Source organism: Urocitellus parryii, chromosome 5, assembly GCF_045843805.1.
Source record: "Urocitellus parryii isolate mUroPar1 chromosome 5, mUroPar1.hap1, whole genome shotgun sequence".
Taxonomy (NCBI): Eukaryota; Metazoa; Chordata; class Mammalia; order Rodentia; family Sciuridae; genus Urocitellus; species Urocitellus parryii.
This window is the reverse complement of record NC_135535.1, coordinates 50248626-50263137: the sequence shown is the minus strand read 5'-3', so window position 1 is coordinate 50263137 and position 14512 is coordinate 50248626. Positions and strand designations below refer to the sequence as shown.

At 41.3% G+C, this 14512-nt stretch overlaps 1 protein-coding gene across 7 annotated transcripts in view; it reads right to left on the bottom strand.

Annotated features, from left to right (window-relative positions):
* The window catches only part of Grip1 (glutamate receptor interacting protein 1), a 373677-nt gene that overhangs the window by 31751 nt on the left and 327414 nt on the right, over positions 1 to 14512 (bottom strand). For all 7 annotated transcript variants that reach the window (XM_077798384.1, XM_077798385.1, XM_077798387.1 and 4 more), the window contains 3 exons: positions 10283 to 10427; positions 7850 to 7989; positions 7481 to 7675 (listed from right to left, as the gene is read on the bottom strand). In XM_077798384.1, coding sequence (XP_077654510.1) covers positions 7481 to 7675; positions 7850 to 7989; positions 10283 to 10427 — 480 coding nt within the window. The remainder of the gene's footprint in view (positions 1 to 7480; positions 7676 to 7849; positions 7990 to 10282; positions 10428 to 14512) is intronic.

Here is a 14512-nt window from a genome sequence, read left to right as displayed (position 1 = left end):
TTTAATGAGTGCTATAAAATGATGCATTAGTAGAAATCAGAGCAGAAGAGAATAGGATTCAGATCTCTTTGATAAAGTCAAAAGACCTGGGTCTGGTCCCAGCACTTCCCTATGCTATGCTGATCCCAAGATCAAAGTAAGAAAAAACCTCAGTCCACACACCAGCCCTGCTACTCGCTCCTCCTCTGGTAGCCTTGGCAAGCTACCCTTAGTATAAAATAAGGATGGTGAAATGGACCATTTAAAGAGAATAAATATACATAAATCATACAAAAGGGCTTAAAAGCCAAGGAGGTTTCCATGAACATAGCCATCCATTGTTGTTATTTACTATACCCTTCAACCCTTCGAGATCTCAGCTTCCTTACTGATGAGGTAGGGAGACTAGGGCAGGAGGTAAACCCCAGCATATTCATGCAGTGAACATTTGAGAGCCTCCTGGGTGTCAGGTGCTGTATGAGAAAATTAAATACAAAGGTAAATAAAACTAGGTTCCTGCCCTCAAAACTGGAACCGTTGGCCATGTGTATGGGAGAAGGAGGAGGAGAAAGTGTGAGTTCTAACAGCATGTGAAAGCCCCCCTGCTGGAGGTGGAGTGTGGGTCATAAAAGGTGCCACATGAAAGATGGCATATAAGCTTGGAGAACAGGCTGGCATTGACCAGGTGGAAGTGTTGGGTAAGTGTTGCCCAGAAGGAGAGAGAGAGAGAGAGAGAGAGAGAGAGAGAGAGAGAGAGAGAGAGAGAGCGAGCTGTTGTCATGAGCCCTGATTCCCGTCCTTAATTCCATCAGTGGTTTCTACTTCACTCCCAAAGAGGAAAAAATATTCTAGGATATCCTGGTCCTTTCTACTACCTGTACATACTCCTTTCTCAGAGGAGGAATGTGATTTGCCTAATCAGTCAGATTTGGAAAAGGACCCTGGGCCTGTACGTTTCCCCTTTCTTGCCTTTCTCTGGGCTCATTCTCTCCCATTGCTGCTGTGCTATATGGTTAGCAAACCTGGGTGCTACTCTTGAGACTTTCTGAGCTTGGTGGAGGTTGGGAGGCCAATGGCAGGTAGTTACCCGCCTGAGGCAGACTGCCTGTTGTCTTCGAGAACACCTGTTCCCCACTTCATTCTTAGTACCAGAATGCCAGGCTTGAGGTGGGAATATTATGGATCTGACTAAAACTACTTCTTAGCCTCTCTCAAAGCTAACTGTGACCTGATAAAGGTTCTGGACAATCACATGATCAAGGGAACTTCTGGGAAGTTTCTTTACAGCTCTTGTTCTGATTCTGGGACTGCAAATGAAATAACTGGAGCACTGATAACTGTCTTGGACCCAGAGGTAACTTCAAGGATGGAATCCAAGTGCTAAGTATAAAAAGGCTGAAATATTTCACTGCATAGGTCCTTGATAACATTGTAGAGTTATGTTTCAGCTCTGAAATGCCTACATTTTTATAATTTAAGCCATTGTATTGTTAGCATTTTCAGTTCAGCTGTACCAAATTCAATGGATTGGTAATCAGTTGGGTAACAATTTGTTTTATAAGATCATAATCCTGACATTCCTGTTTCTATATCTAGCTTTTCTAGGAAAATAAATAAACAAAAAGAACCAAGGACCAAAGCTTGCTTAGAGATTAGAGAATAGTAAGGAGTTGGGTGTTATGTGGAGTCAAGGGTGCTGTGGGGAAGACTAGCTTACAAAGAACTCTGTGTTAAACTGCCGAATTTTGACTTTAGCCTGTAACAATAGAGAAGCCGCACAGGAGGTTTCTGGTTTGTTTTAAGGAGTGTTATTTGGCTTTTCTAAAGACCACTGATAGAAATATGAGCTGATAAGATGCTAAAAGTAAGAATAAGATGCTGAAAGTAAGAAGCAAAGTGGGGAAGTACTTAGTCACTCAGGCCTGGGCGAGGCTATGTGACAGGCAGAGGTGATGAGCTGGTTGATCCAGGAGCATGCCTGGCCCCAATGACACCATGGGCTGACCTGCCCGCTCCAGACTCCAGGTCACAGTGCAAGAAAAATAAACCCCTGGCTCCTTATAGTGCCATTACTTGGATCTTCTTTTATAAGCAGCTGCACTCAATCCCTATCTGATGCAGGTGAATGGTGATACCATGATTTCAAATAAGGAATATCTGAGGAAAGTTAGGTTTGGACAAAGGCAAGATGGTAGCCAGAGTTCGGAAGAAGTGAACAGGCTCTGAAGACTCTAACCTCAGGAGTCAAATTTCCAAGCCAGGGAAGCTCAAGTGTAAGAAAAATTAATGGCCAGATATAAACTGTTCTTATTGAATGGCAGCATCAGCACATGAATCTAAAATACATGTATGACAATAGAAACTACATCTTAGATTAAAACTTGGTAAAAGAAACACATTGAAAAAAGACACCATTAAAAAAAATATGTCCTAAGTCAATATTCTTTTGATTTAGAACTGGAAAACTTTCTTCTTTCCTCCCCCGCCCTCCTCCTCCTCTTCCTTCTCCTTTTCTTCTTCTTTATTTCTTCTGCAACTGTGTGTCACTATCTAGTTTTATACTGTGTCATAATGTAACATATAAAATTCAGTCTAGATTCCTTTCACAGTGAGTAATGTTGAGTTTTAGTTATTTGCATAATGAAAAATGTAGGTACTTCTAAAAGGGGATGGAATCTTTGTATGATGTTTTTATTTTTAGGGTAAATACATATTTGTAAATTCCTGATACTCCAATAGTGGTGCTTGGTTTTCTGTACTATCACAGATGAAATCGTGTATCTATAGCTCTTAATTCACATTCAGTCTTAATGTAGAAAAGCAAGCTAAACAATGTTGGCTTATAGTCATAAAGTGTGAAATCAGAGGATGGTTTTGGAATATACTCTTCATGATTTTGGCCTCTAGCTCTTATGGTTACTTGCATTTTTGGAAACTAATTTTAGTATAGGAAAGACAGACTGATAATTCTTGGGCAAATTGTTTTCCCAAAGATGCATTTTTATTAAGAATGAGAAAATCAGATCTTGCATTTGTGTAACTATTTGTAATTGTTCTTGCCAAGAAATAAATATTCAGCATTTAGATGATATTCAAATGGCAGAGCAAAGATCATTCTACCTCCTTTTGGAAATCACCTCAAAATAAGTAGAGCTGACAAATAATTGAATCCATATTCTATGTTCAACACAAAAAGAACATTTCTCATAATACATAAGAAACCATAATACATAAGTGACCAAATGTAGTGAGTCACTGGGGAGAAGTGCTGGGGCGGTGGTGGCAGGAAGCTGAGAGATGACACGGGTGGGTCAGAGATTGCAGAGGGGGCCCAGCCAGCCAACACAGAGGCCATAACACCAGGCCAACAGCAACCCGTGGATTGAGACACTAGAGTATATCACATGGACTGGTGGCAGGAAGTGCCCTCGACCCCATTCGGCTCCAGGCTAAAGTCAGGGAGGTGGGCTGAGAGGCAGCACCTTCACACAAGCTGTAACCTTCAGGAAATGATCTGCCAGGCGGCAGTTAGGAGTCCTGCCCGGTGAGCCACATCAGCACCACTTGCTGCCAGCTGCAGAGGAGCTCACTCACAAGTGCCACACCGTGAAATGCCAAGCTTTGCTAGCCTGGAGCACGACCTGGCCTCCTCTTCCTCAGAACCTCCACCAAGCTTCAGCTGAGGAGGAACTCACTGGATAAAATGATGGGCAGAAATGAAAAATCACTGTCATATGAGGTATGCCAAGTTAACATCAAACAATTGGAGTAAAATAATAGCAAAACAAAGCTGTCACAGATGAAGAATGCTCAAGAGAAAAAGCCTGGCATGGAGCAAATGATAAATATGACCAAATAGATCACCACCAAATTAAAAAAAAATACAGAGCAAGACCATCATTCTACAGAACAATGGATCAAAGCAGAAATATAAGAGCTCAGGGGAAATTGTGCAAGAGAAAATGATAAAAAGAGATAAAACATGAGCATGTAGAGATCAGAGAGTAAGTGGAAGGAAAAATAAATCCCATCATCTGGGCTGTTCTCTGTGTGCAGCAGGCTTATCCTTAACTATGTTTAGAGAAAGTTGGGCTCCAGCTGTACAAGTTGGCATCTTTTATCTTCTTTTGTCAACTGTATGGAAACTACAAGGAGGCATGGAAACAAATTAATTATGCACCCAATTCAATTCAGAAAAGGAACAAAGTTGAAGAGAAACGGAATGAAATTTAAATTAAAAGCAAACTTTTATGTAAAAAAGACCCAGAAAGGAACTAATAAATAAAGGCAACTGTCAATATTCTATAAAAAATGCCAAATAAGACAAATGATTCCTAATATAATCATGGAAACCATAAAAACACAAATACACCAATTAAGAATAATACGGGGGATATAAATTTAGAAACTGAGAAAATAAAAGGAATTAATATATTACTTATTTGTAACTACATCTGAAAATCTGGGTAAAACAGTTTTTTCCCCTGAGAAAATACAAATGATCAAAATGACCTCAAAAGAGAGAAAAATCAGACAGTACCATTGACACTTGAGTTGCGTCAAGGATTAGAGCTACACTGTCTATGAGAACAGCACAGTCAAGGTTTCTCAGTCTCCTGTTGCTGACCTTTGCTATATCCAGGTACAGCCATCGTGATTTCTCAAAGAAGGAATATTTAACACATAAAGGGCCCCAAACACAAGGTTTGGATAGGGCGGCAGAGCAGGAGACGTAGAAGGGAGCTAGAGAACGGGGAATGGAAGCTCTCCAGAGGCAAACTGGGGAAAGTCTGCATCCTAGAGCGACACAATATATCATTGAGGGTCATCCAAGGTGGGACTTCCTTAAACATATTCCTTCTTTCCCCACCAGCTCTGATCAATCCAACCTACTTTCCTTTTCATTAAATAAGTAATGTTTAGTGCTGTTGCTCTTTGTTTTTAATTTATTAACCGTCTGGCCCTTTAGCTGGGTAACCTCTTCTATGAGAACAAAGACCCTGGCCTTGTTTTCCAACAATGTGTACACATTATACATTGACCTTATATTGTGCCACTGATTACATACTCACTGAATGAATGAAGTGTGACATGCTGGAGAAGCAGTGGAGAACAACAAGGAACATGGTTGCCAAGACATAGATTCTGGGCCCAAGGAGGAAGATGTGCCTCAGGAAGGTGCAATGGAGCAGTGATAGTGATGACAGGGAGCAGTGAGGATGTAAAAGGTCTTCCTGGGAAGAACAGAGAGCCTGCTGAGAGGTCAGGGGCCCTCTCCATTCAATAGGAGGGAAAAAAGCACACTTTCATGCCTTGCTTGCAAAAAGTCAACCACTACAATCTGGAGAGATCTCATTTAACCCTTCATTTTACTTTCATCACAAGAAAGAAAATGAAATCCAGATTCTGAGAACTTGGTAAGCAGTAAGCTAAAAGTGAATGACAGATGTGATACACATCCCCTAAAGCCCTTATGTGGAGGTAGGCCACCTGGACAGGCTCTACTAGCATCACTGAAGAAGGTTTGCCTGGCCCTGGGCTGTCCGACTTGTACCACTCTGCTTTCTGAGTGCTACACTTTAGCAAGTATAGAGACTTGAACATAATCAGAAGAATATACCGCAGGGTGATAAAGATACTGAAAAGTAGGTTAGGCACGGAATAGTTAAAGGACTGGAGGCTATTTTACTTGGTGATGGAAAGACTCAAAAGAGAAGTGATAGCAATCTTCAAGTACCCAAAGGGCTGTCAAGTGGAAGAGGCTTTAGACTCCTTCTGAATCATCTTGAAGGCAGAACCCAGACTAATAGGCAGAAGCTAGGGGCAGATGGATTGCAGCTCAATAAAAGCAAGGACTTTTGAGCTGTCAGAACTGTGTGGGGATGGGAAGGCTGTGGCAGGAACCTGTCACCTGGTACTCGAGGTCATGCCACCTGCTGGCCTACAGCAAGGCTGTACATAACACTAGAAGCTCCACTGGACATCAGCCTAGTTGACTCTAAATCCTCTTAACACTGAACCTGCCATATCAACGCCAGCCTTTAACCTCAAAACCTTTGTCTGAGAATCACCCGAGGTTAGTAGTCATCTGTGAGTGCTCAGTAGATTCCAGGGGTTACACAAACACAAGGTGCAGCTACAATTTTTTCAGTATCTTGGAGGACTTCAATTCCACCCTGATCATTATTATCTCTACTTATCCCTTAGCTCCTTCAACCTTATAAAGAGTTCTGATTTGTCAATGCCAAATTTACTACTATTATAACCACTATTCAAATTTTTGAAATGATTCATAAATAATAAATGTTTCTTCATCTTTCACTAATAAGAGACAGGCCCTATATTTAGTATGCTGATCACGGTCCTCTTCCCAAGGAGAAAGGACTGGAATAACTTTAGTTCTTAAATCTCACATGATGGGATGGAACTTACTAATGTCAACAGATTCCTTACAAAAATGTCTTCATATTAATAAATCAACAAAAACAAAACACATTCATCAATGAATCCCAGGCTCTATTCTAATAGAACTTGACTTGTGTGTTTTATCTAGTGTTCTTTGGTGGCCCATCAATTTTCAGGCAATGAGAATGTCTGTTATTGAGTGACATAACTAACTTGTCAAAAGGTGTTATGACTTGGAAACAATTAATTGCCAAATAAATGAAAGCCTCAATTCTATTTTAGGTGTTCGATATATTTTCTCTACCAAACTCCAATAGGCAGCAACTTGACAACTTTGAAATATTGTTTCCTTTCCATTTTTTTTTTCACCCATCAAAGAACTTAACAGAGAACAACACAACAAAGGTAGGGTGAGAGAAAAAAGCTGGGAAAACCAGGACAAGAGCAAACAAGACACAGACTTTGCTTAAAGTACAGCTAACCAAGCTGTAAAGCCACCCACATGCCTGAACATGTGTTCTCCAAGCTGTTTGTTTGTTGATGCATTTTACTCTTTGACTGACAGTTAAGATGACATCTGTGAAGAAAAATTTATTACATACTTTCATGTACTGTCATTACAACTCTCTAATGTTGAGTACTCAGGGAAAACTTTACAAGTTTCTATTTAAAGCTGAGAAGAGGTCAGAATAAATGGTGTCACAAATCATCGGCTGATCTTTTATGCATAGCGTCAGAACCCCCCCAATCCATCTTTGTGGAAAGCTTGCTAAAAAATGAGATAATGGGGCTTGTCTTCAGGGAACCACTCCATTGCATGGTTTTGCCTCACATCAACCAGGAAAAGATCTGCATTGAACATTTGGCCATGAGAAGACCTCATGGATGTCTGTTAGTGTTTGATAAATGTTCATAACTTGTCAGCACCGAGGAGGAGGAAATGCAAGGCCAAACGGGTGGAGGTTTTCAATGTGTTCATGTGGTGCCTCTGAGTCAGACTCAGGTTGAACAAAGCTGTGGAGCAGAGGGTGGATCTTTGAAAACACATATGGTTCCCCAGTGACAAATCCTCTGTGTTCCACAATGCAGGGCCTACCTTGATTCCCATAGCTGGCCTCTATTCCAGACCCATCCCACGAGTCCACGGCACTGTCCACGCTGGGCACCGCGGCGGTGTACATGTCAGAGAGTTTGCTGGGCTTTTGCATTGAAGAGGAATCCTCCTCCACATCTCCCAGGTCACTCAAGTGGCTGGGAATGGTGAACTTCTTGGGACTGGATGCTGACTGGGCTTTATAGACAGGAAAGAAGGTCAAGGGTCAGAGCAAATTTAAATGAAAAAGATCCGTAAATACTCTGCCACTGGAGAGCCATTTCCTTAGAAACACACATGTAGACATTGGCACATTCTTTTAGGGAAGGAAACACACTGGAGATCCTTAATTGAGGCTCTCGACCCACTCACCATCTGTTTGTTTTTTAATTTTCAAGGTGACAGTCTCTCCTGCCATCTGTAGCAAATGGATGGCTTCACTCAGAGGCTTCCCTTTCAAGCTGCTGCTGTTGATGGCGAGGATCCTGTCTCCTATGTGGATTGCACCAGTTCTGAAACATCAAACAGTAACAGGGAAGGTAGACATAATCCCTGCATACTTTATCTATTTGCAACAATAAAGATTTGACAAGGGTCTCCAGAGGTCACTCCTTGCTTTTTCCTGGGTAATGTTATAAGATAACTGCATCAGCTGTGAACTACTTTATAGTTTCAAATAAAAATCAGTAAAATTATTTTAATTATTTTGAAAATGGACTTGGATAATTTTTAAACTCTAAGAAAGCTGGGTCATTTAATATCCCATTAGAAGCCCCCCGCCCCCCCCAAGATTTATGTTGGACAATCAGTGTGGTGATGTGTGACTTTTTTTTTTTTTTTTTGGTATTGGGGATTGAACTCAGGGGCACTTGACCACTGAGCCACATCCCCAGCTCTATTTTGTATTTTATTTAGAGACAGAGTCTCACTGAATTGTCTAGCACCTTGCTTTTGCTGAGGCTGACTTTGAACTTGCAATCCTCCTGCCTTGGCCTCCTGAGCTTCTGGGATTATAGGTGTGAGCCACCATGCCCAGCTTCATGGAACATTTTTTCTTCAGATTTTAAGTGTTTATTAATTCATAAGAAGTGATGTTCAGGGAGATGGAGACATACACCAGACTCTGGGGCAGCAGAGCTTCCCCTGTCAATGATTCTAAAGGTTGCAAAAGGCTAAATGCAAGGATCAATTAGTGCTATGTTTAAATCTGTCTCTGCCACCTGCCAGCAGGGGCACCTCCAGTGTGACATGGTGTCTTATGTTAACCTCTCTGGGCCCCGTTTTTCCATCACTATGATGGGGACAATCATTTCACAAGGAAACCCTGAGGATTAAATAGGAAGACATGTCAAGGCTTGAGTATACTGCTTGAGACGCAGACTAAGAAAATAAATTATTGGCAACAAACTAATAAACTTAGATCTTTTCTCTTTCCATCCACATCCAATTCTGAACTAGTGAATTGGCATTTACAATTCTGATGTGCATCACATCTGTCTTTGTGGGAAGCTCTGGATGGGGAAGGAATAAACTCTCAGCAGAGAAGTTCAGGGATGGTATAAAAACTCAGCTCTTTACTCTGGGATGAAGGTTAGAGAGCCTGAATTCCACGCGCCAGCCTCTGGTTGGACTGGCTCACTCTAAATACAGTGAGTGAAGGAATTACCCAACTCATAGCGCTGCTGGTGGTTGGTGTTCTAGACATAGCTCACTTCTAGGACAGTGGCAGAGGTGCTGGGCAGCAGCAACTGGGGCAACAGAGGTGACATGGGGCATACAGGCTAGGAGGGGGTACTTAAGTCTACTATTGCATCTAGTCTTAAGGATTTTTTTCCTGGGGGTGGGGGTGGCAGGAGAAAAGCTCTCTCGTAAAGAGTTTTAGTTTAGAAAAGATCTAGGTCATAAACCATCAACTTTTTACTGTATCAGATAAATATTAATCTTTTCTTTGTTGGCTCCCTAACAGAGTTCTGAAGGACAGGAGGCCACCTGGCAATACTGGGTTTTATCTGATTAATATCAGAATATCAAATTCTATCAGAGTAACCCTTCATGAGCTGGGTGAGTATCCTCATCCTTCAGATGAAGATGTTGGACAAGCCGATCTCTAAGGTATTTGAAGCTCCAAGATTACATAATGCTGTTTTGATTTTGCAAGCCAGTGTCTTCGAGTGTCAGCATGAACACTGTGTGCATTCTTGAGCTGGGTCCCTGGAGAACAGAACTAGTTATAGGGTTTGTTCTATGCCCAACAACACATCTCAGAAAGAAATGTGGTTCAGGAGAGGACAGAGAGCAGGGGGTGTGTGTGCATCATTGGCAAAGGAACAGGTGGACATTCCACACTATAGGATGCTGTTCAGATGGGTCACTACACTTTGTATCCCATAATCTTAGAAGATGAAGCCTGTTTCATTCTCCCTGGAAAACATGGCAGCTAGGCATAGAACCTGTCAGGGAACAGAGGCTCAGCAAATGTTTTCAGAATTGAATGGGACAAGCCTTTTAACCTCCCTGAACTTGAGTCTCTTCAAAATGGATACAACGTAAATCTACCATGGTCAGTGGATACATTTCTGTAGATTGATATCAATGCTAAGCCCATGACATCGTTTACTGCCGGCAAAATGCCCCTCAAAGTCAAGTCAGAGATCTGCCTGAGAGTTCTCCAGCTCTGAAATCAAACCTCTGTGCAGATTTAAAAGTCAACAGATAAACAGGAGAGGGAAGCATGTTTTTGTGTGGCTGGGAGGAAGGAAGACCCTCTCAGATGCAGGTAATTATAGCAGTTCTTTCAAATTTTACCTTTCAGCTAATCCCCCTTTAGTGAGGCTTGAAATGATTATAGGATCAAATGGCTCTTCAGTTCCTGAAATTGTGATGCCAAGGGGCCCCCCGTAGCGCTTCAGCTCCACAGTGTAAATAATTGCTCCGGAACTTTCTTGCTCATCTGCAATAAATGCCAAGGAGTCATAATTGGTTTCTTTGGAAAAAGCAAAATAAGACACATATTCATATGTAAGGTAGGAAATTCAAAACATCACCATCAAAGCATTATGTCTCAGAAAATAATGACTTTAGGAAGTGGCATTTTCTTAATAGGATTTTACATTGTAATATACAGACACAGTTGTCGTCAGTGCCAGCAAAGGGGAATACTGCCTATTGATTTGGGTTTTCAAACCGTGAGTGATTCATCCACCTGGGGCTGCAGGACTTTCAGGCACAGTGCTGGCATAACATTTTGTTAAGCATGTGCTAAATACCTGTGGAATAAACATCTGGCTGATGTTTATGAGAGGAGAGAGTTACTCTGTCACAGAGAAGAGCTTGGGGCTATGGAATTCGCACTTTCAAGCTTTACAAGTAACTCTCTTTTTGAGGGGGGGTACTGAGGGTTGAATTCAGGGGCACTTGAGCACTGAGCCACCTCCCTATCCATATTTTGTATTTTATTTAGAGACAGGGTCTCACTGAGTTGCTTAGTGCCTTGATTTTGCTCTCGCTGGCTTTGAACTTGCGATCCTCCTGCCTCTCACCCTCTCAACCTGCTGGGATTACAGGCATGTACCACTGTACCCGGCTACAAATAAACTAACTCTCAATGCATGAAAGCTTAGGGTTGGATCATGTGATAAGACATGGTTAAGTGAGACTTAAGTTAACTTGAAGGAAATTTAGAATTTCTTACATATCCTTCCTGACAGTGTCTTGAAATGTGAGTCTTATGGATGAATTCATGGGTATTAAAACAGAGGCTTGAATGATCTTTTGCTCTTGAGAGTAAAAGCTGTCCTAAGCTATGTTTCAGGAGCTCGTGCCAGGCTGCCACATTGTCCCATGCTAATTTTGGTTATTTAGTGTTAGCATAAATGAAGACATTTCTGACTGTGGTCTACCTCAAGCATTGGCCAGAAAGATGTCATAGGCCACCCACTATAGGTGGGTGCTATGGCTGTGTCCCAGTTGCATTATGAAGTCTCAGAATTCAAAGGATTTTATTTGCTTGTGACATGCTTAAAGTTCCTGAGCATTTCTTGTTTTATTCCTTGAGGCCAGGAACTGTGAATGGTTAAGGAGCTGTTTCATTTTGTACCTAAGGATACAATGAAATGGTCCAGTAGCTACTTTAACCAAATAGCTTTTACAGTCCAACTGTATCATAGTAAAGCATTAACACAGCCACATTTTTGCAACGAACAGCTGTTCATTTATGATATGAAACCCTTAAAGAAGGAGGGGGAAAAAGAAAGCTTGAGTTAACAATTCAATTATCTGTGTGTGCAGTGAAGAATTAGGGTGAATATAAAATGAAAGTTCCAGAGAGTAATGTGGGAAACAATATGCCCTCTCCTGGCAACATTTACTTTACCTCTGGCCCTACACTGGGAGTTCTGGGGTGTAACCATCACCTCCACTTCCTGAGTGCTCTACTCCTATAAATTCATATGTTCACAATTGAAGACTATCTACCACACACTGCAATGATCAAATCCACATTCCCTCTTAGGGCATTGCAAATCTATAATAGCTGACTTAAACTTATATTAGCAGTGAGAATCTTCCATATAAAGCTCAATATGATTCACAAATTTTTTCCATGCTTAAGGTGTGGCCAAAAAGCTGGTCGTGATCTACAAAGCCTCCAGAGGTCGCATCAGGGTGCAGAGTCATCAAACCAGGGGCAGAGGTCAAAACCTACATTTTTCTACAGTATATTTTGTTACCTTTCAGAGCTGGTTTTGATCTACATCAATAGGTTGTTACTGAATAGATTGCATGTACTTTACAGCCTGCATCAAGTATATTAAGTATATATATAAGTATATTTGGATAAATTCTGGCATAGTTAAGTATTATTTACTGCAGGGCACTCTCTCAAGGTGGCTGGGTATAACACTGGAAAGACTTGGCCCTTGAGTCCATACTACATAGGGAAGCATGAACACAAGCTTGTTGGTGGGCCCCAGGCATTCTGTATTTGGGCATCAGATTTTTATGGGATTTGGGGGGAATGACACTTTCCCAATACCTGGAGTCTCAGGACCTTGTGAGAAATTTCAGTTGAAACTTCAATCAGGTGAAAACAAACACTGACTCTGTGTGCAGGTGACTTAGGGACAGTTCCACTCTCTGGGAGATGGGGAAGAACCAGTTCTAGTTAGCTAATCCTTCAGGCAACCAGAGTGAGCACTGTTATTTGTGGGCAGTTCTGCACCTTGCATCACAAAGATGACAAATATAACGTCAGAAGTGGAGCAGAGGGGTTTAGGAAAGTCCTTTTCAGGTCACCTTAGGTAGGGATTTTTTTCATAGGCATTTGAGGCATCATTATAACTCTTATAGCAATAATTAGGGAGCTCAGTGAGTTCAGATAGCGATGGAGATGCAAGTCTATAGTCTTTTCTCATCTATATGTACATATATGTGAAAATCTGAATCACATTTCTGGAAAACATGAACATTAAGTGAACATCTGATTAAGAATTATTGCTAATACTTTGAAATATGATGATGTTAGTTATGTATTTAAAAGAGCATCTTTCAGGGATACATTAGTACCATTGACAAGAAGAAATGAAAGGATAACTGGAATTTCATAACCCAGGGTGTGGGAGGGATGGAAAAACTAGATTGGGATTACAGATGAAGCAAGACTGGTCGATGGTTAATAATTGTTGTTACCTGGTACTTTATTGCACTATTTTCCTCTATTTTTGTACACGCTTGAAATTTTGTAAGTTTTCTTTTTTTAAAAAAGAAAGTAATCTTAGTTCTCTTGGAAAAACCCATGTGATGCCACGAGTAAACAAGTATTTAATTAGTCTGGCTTCCTTCTTTCTTTTTTCATCAGTGATGGGTGGTGGTGGCTGCCCACACATGGTCTTATCTGGACCATTGGCCCATCTGGTCACAAGGCAAGGTTCCCAGGCCTCCCACTGTCATGTTCTCTCCAGGAAGCCCTGTCTGGCTCTGCCCAGGGTTTCTCAGTGGTTGTCTTGCTTGAGTTCCAGCTTTTACCCTCTCCTCACATCTATTTTCACGAGTGCTGCTGACCCATAATTCCTTGCCTTCTCCTCCCAGAATATCTTAAAAACATAAACCTGGGTAGGTAATTCTTTTACTTGAAGCTTTTCACTGGTTCTTTGACTCCTTATGAATAAAGTGCAACCCTTTTGAAGGGGCTGAGGGGGACCTTCAGTCTCTCCAGAGGGTCACACCAGCCACACTCCCCAGTCTAACCTCCTAATTCACTTCTTGCAGAATCACTGCCTTTCCTTAAAAGACACTCTTTCCTATATTTTTATTGGTGCTTTATAGTTGTATAATGGTGGGATTTGTTGTTACATATTGGCACAATATATCAATAGAGTTTGGTCAATATCATTCCCCAGTACTTCTGCTTTCCCTTCCTGCCTCCCACCCTGCTGGTCCCTGGTCCCTTTCCTCTACTGATCTCCCTCTGATTTTCATGAGGTCAAACCCCTGACCTTTCTTTTCCTTTTTTTCTCTCTAGCTTTCACATATGAGAGAAAATATATGACCTTTGACTTTCATTTAACATAATGTTCTCAAGTTTCATCCATTCTCCTGCAAATGACATAATTTCATTCTTCTTTGTGGCTGAATAAATGTGTATATATACCGCATTTTCTTTATCCATTCATCCATTGATGGACACTTAGGCTGCTTCTATGATTTGGCTATTGTAAATTGTGCTGCCATAAACATGGGTATGCATGTATCACTGTATTATGATGAATTTAATTCCTTAGGATAAATAATGAGGAGTGATATTGCTGGGTTTCACGGTGGTTCCTTGCCTAGTCTTTCGAGTAACCTCCATACTGATTTCCATAGTGGTTACACTCATTTGCAATCCCAACAGTGTAAAAGTGATCCTTTTCTTTACTTCGTCTCCAGCATTTATTGTAGTTTGCATTCTTGACGGCTGTAAAAGGCACCTTTCTAACATTGTCAGTCTGCACACGTTATTCCCTGTGCACAGACATCCTTCTTCCATCTGTTCTGGAG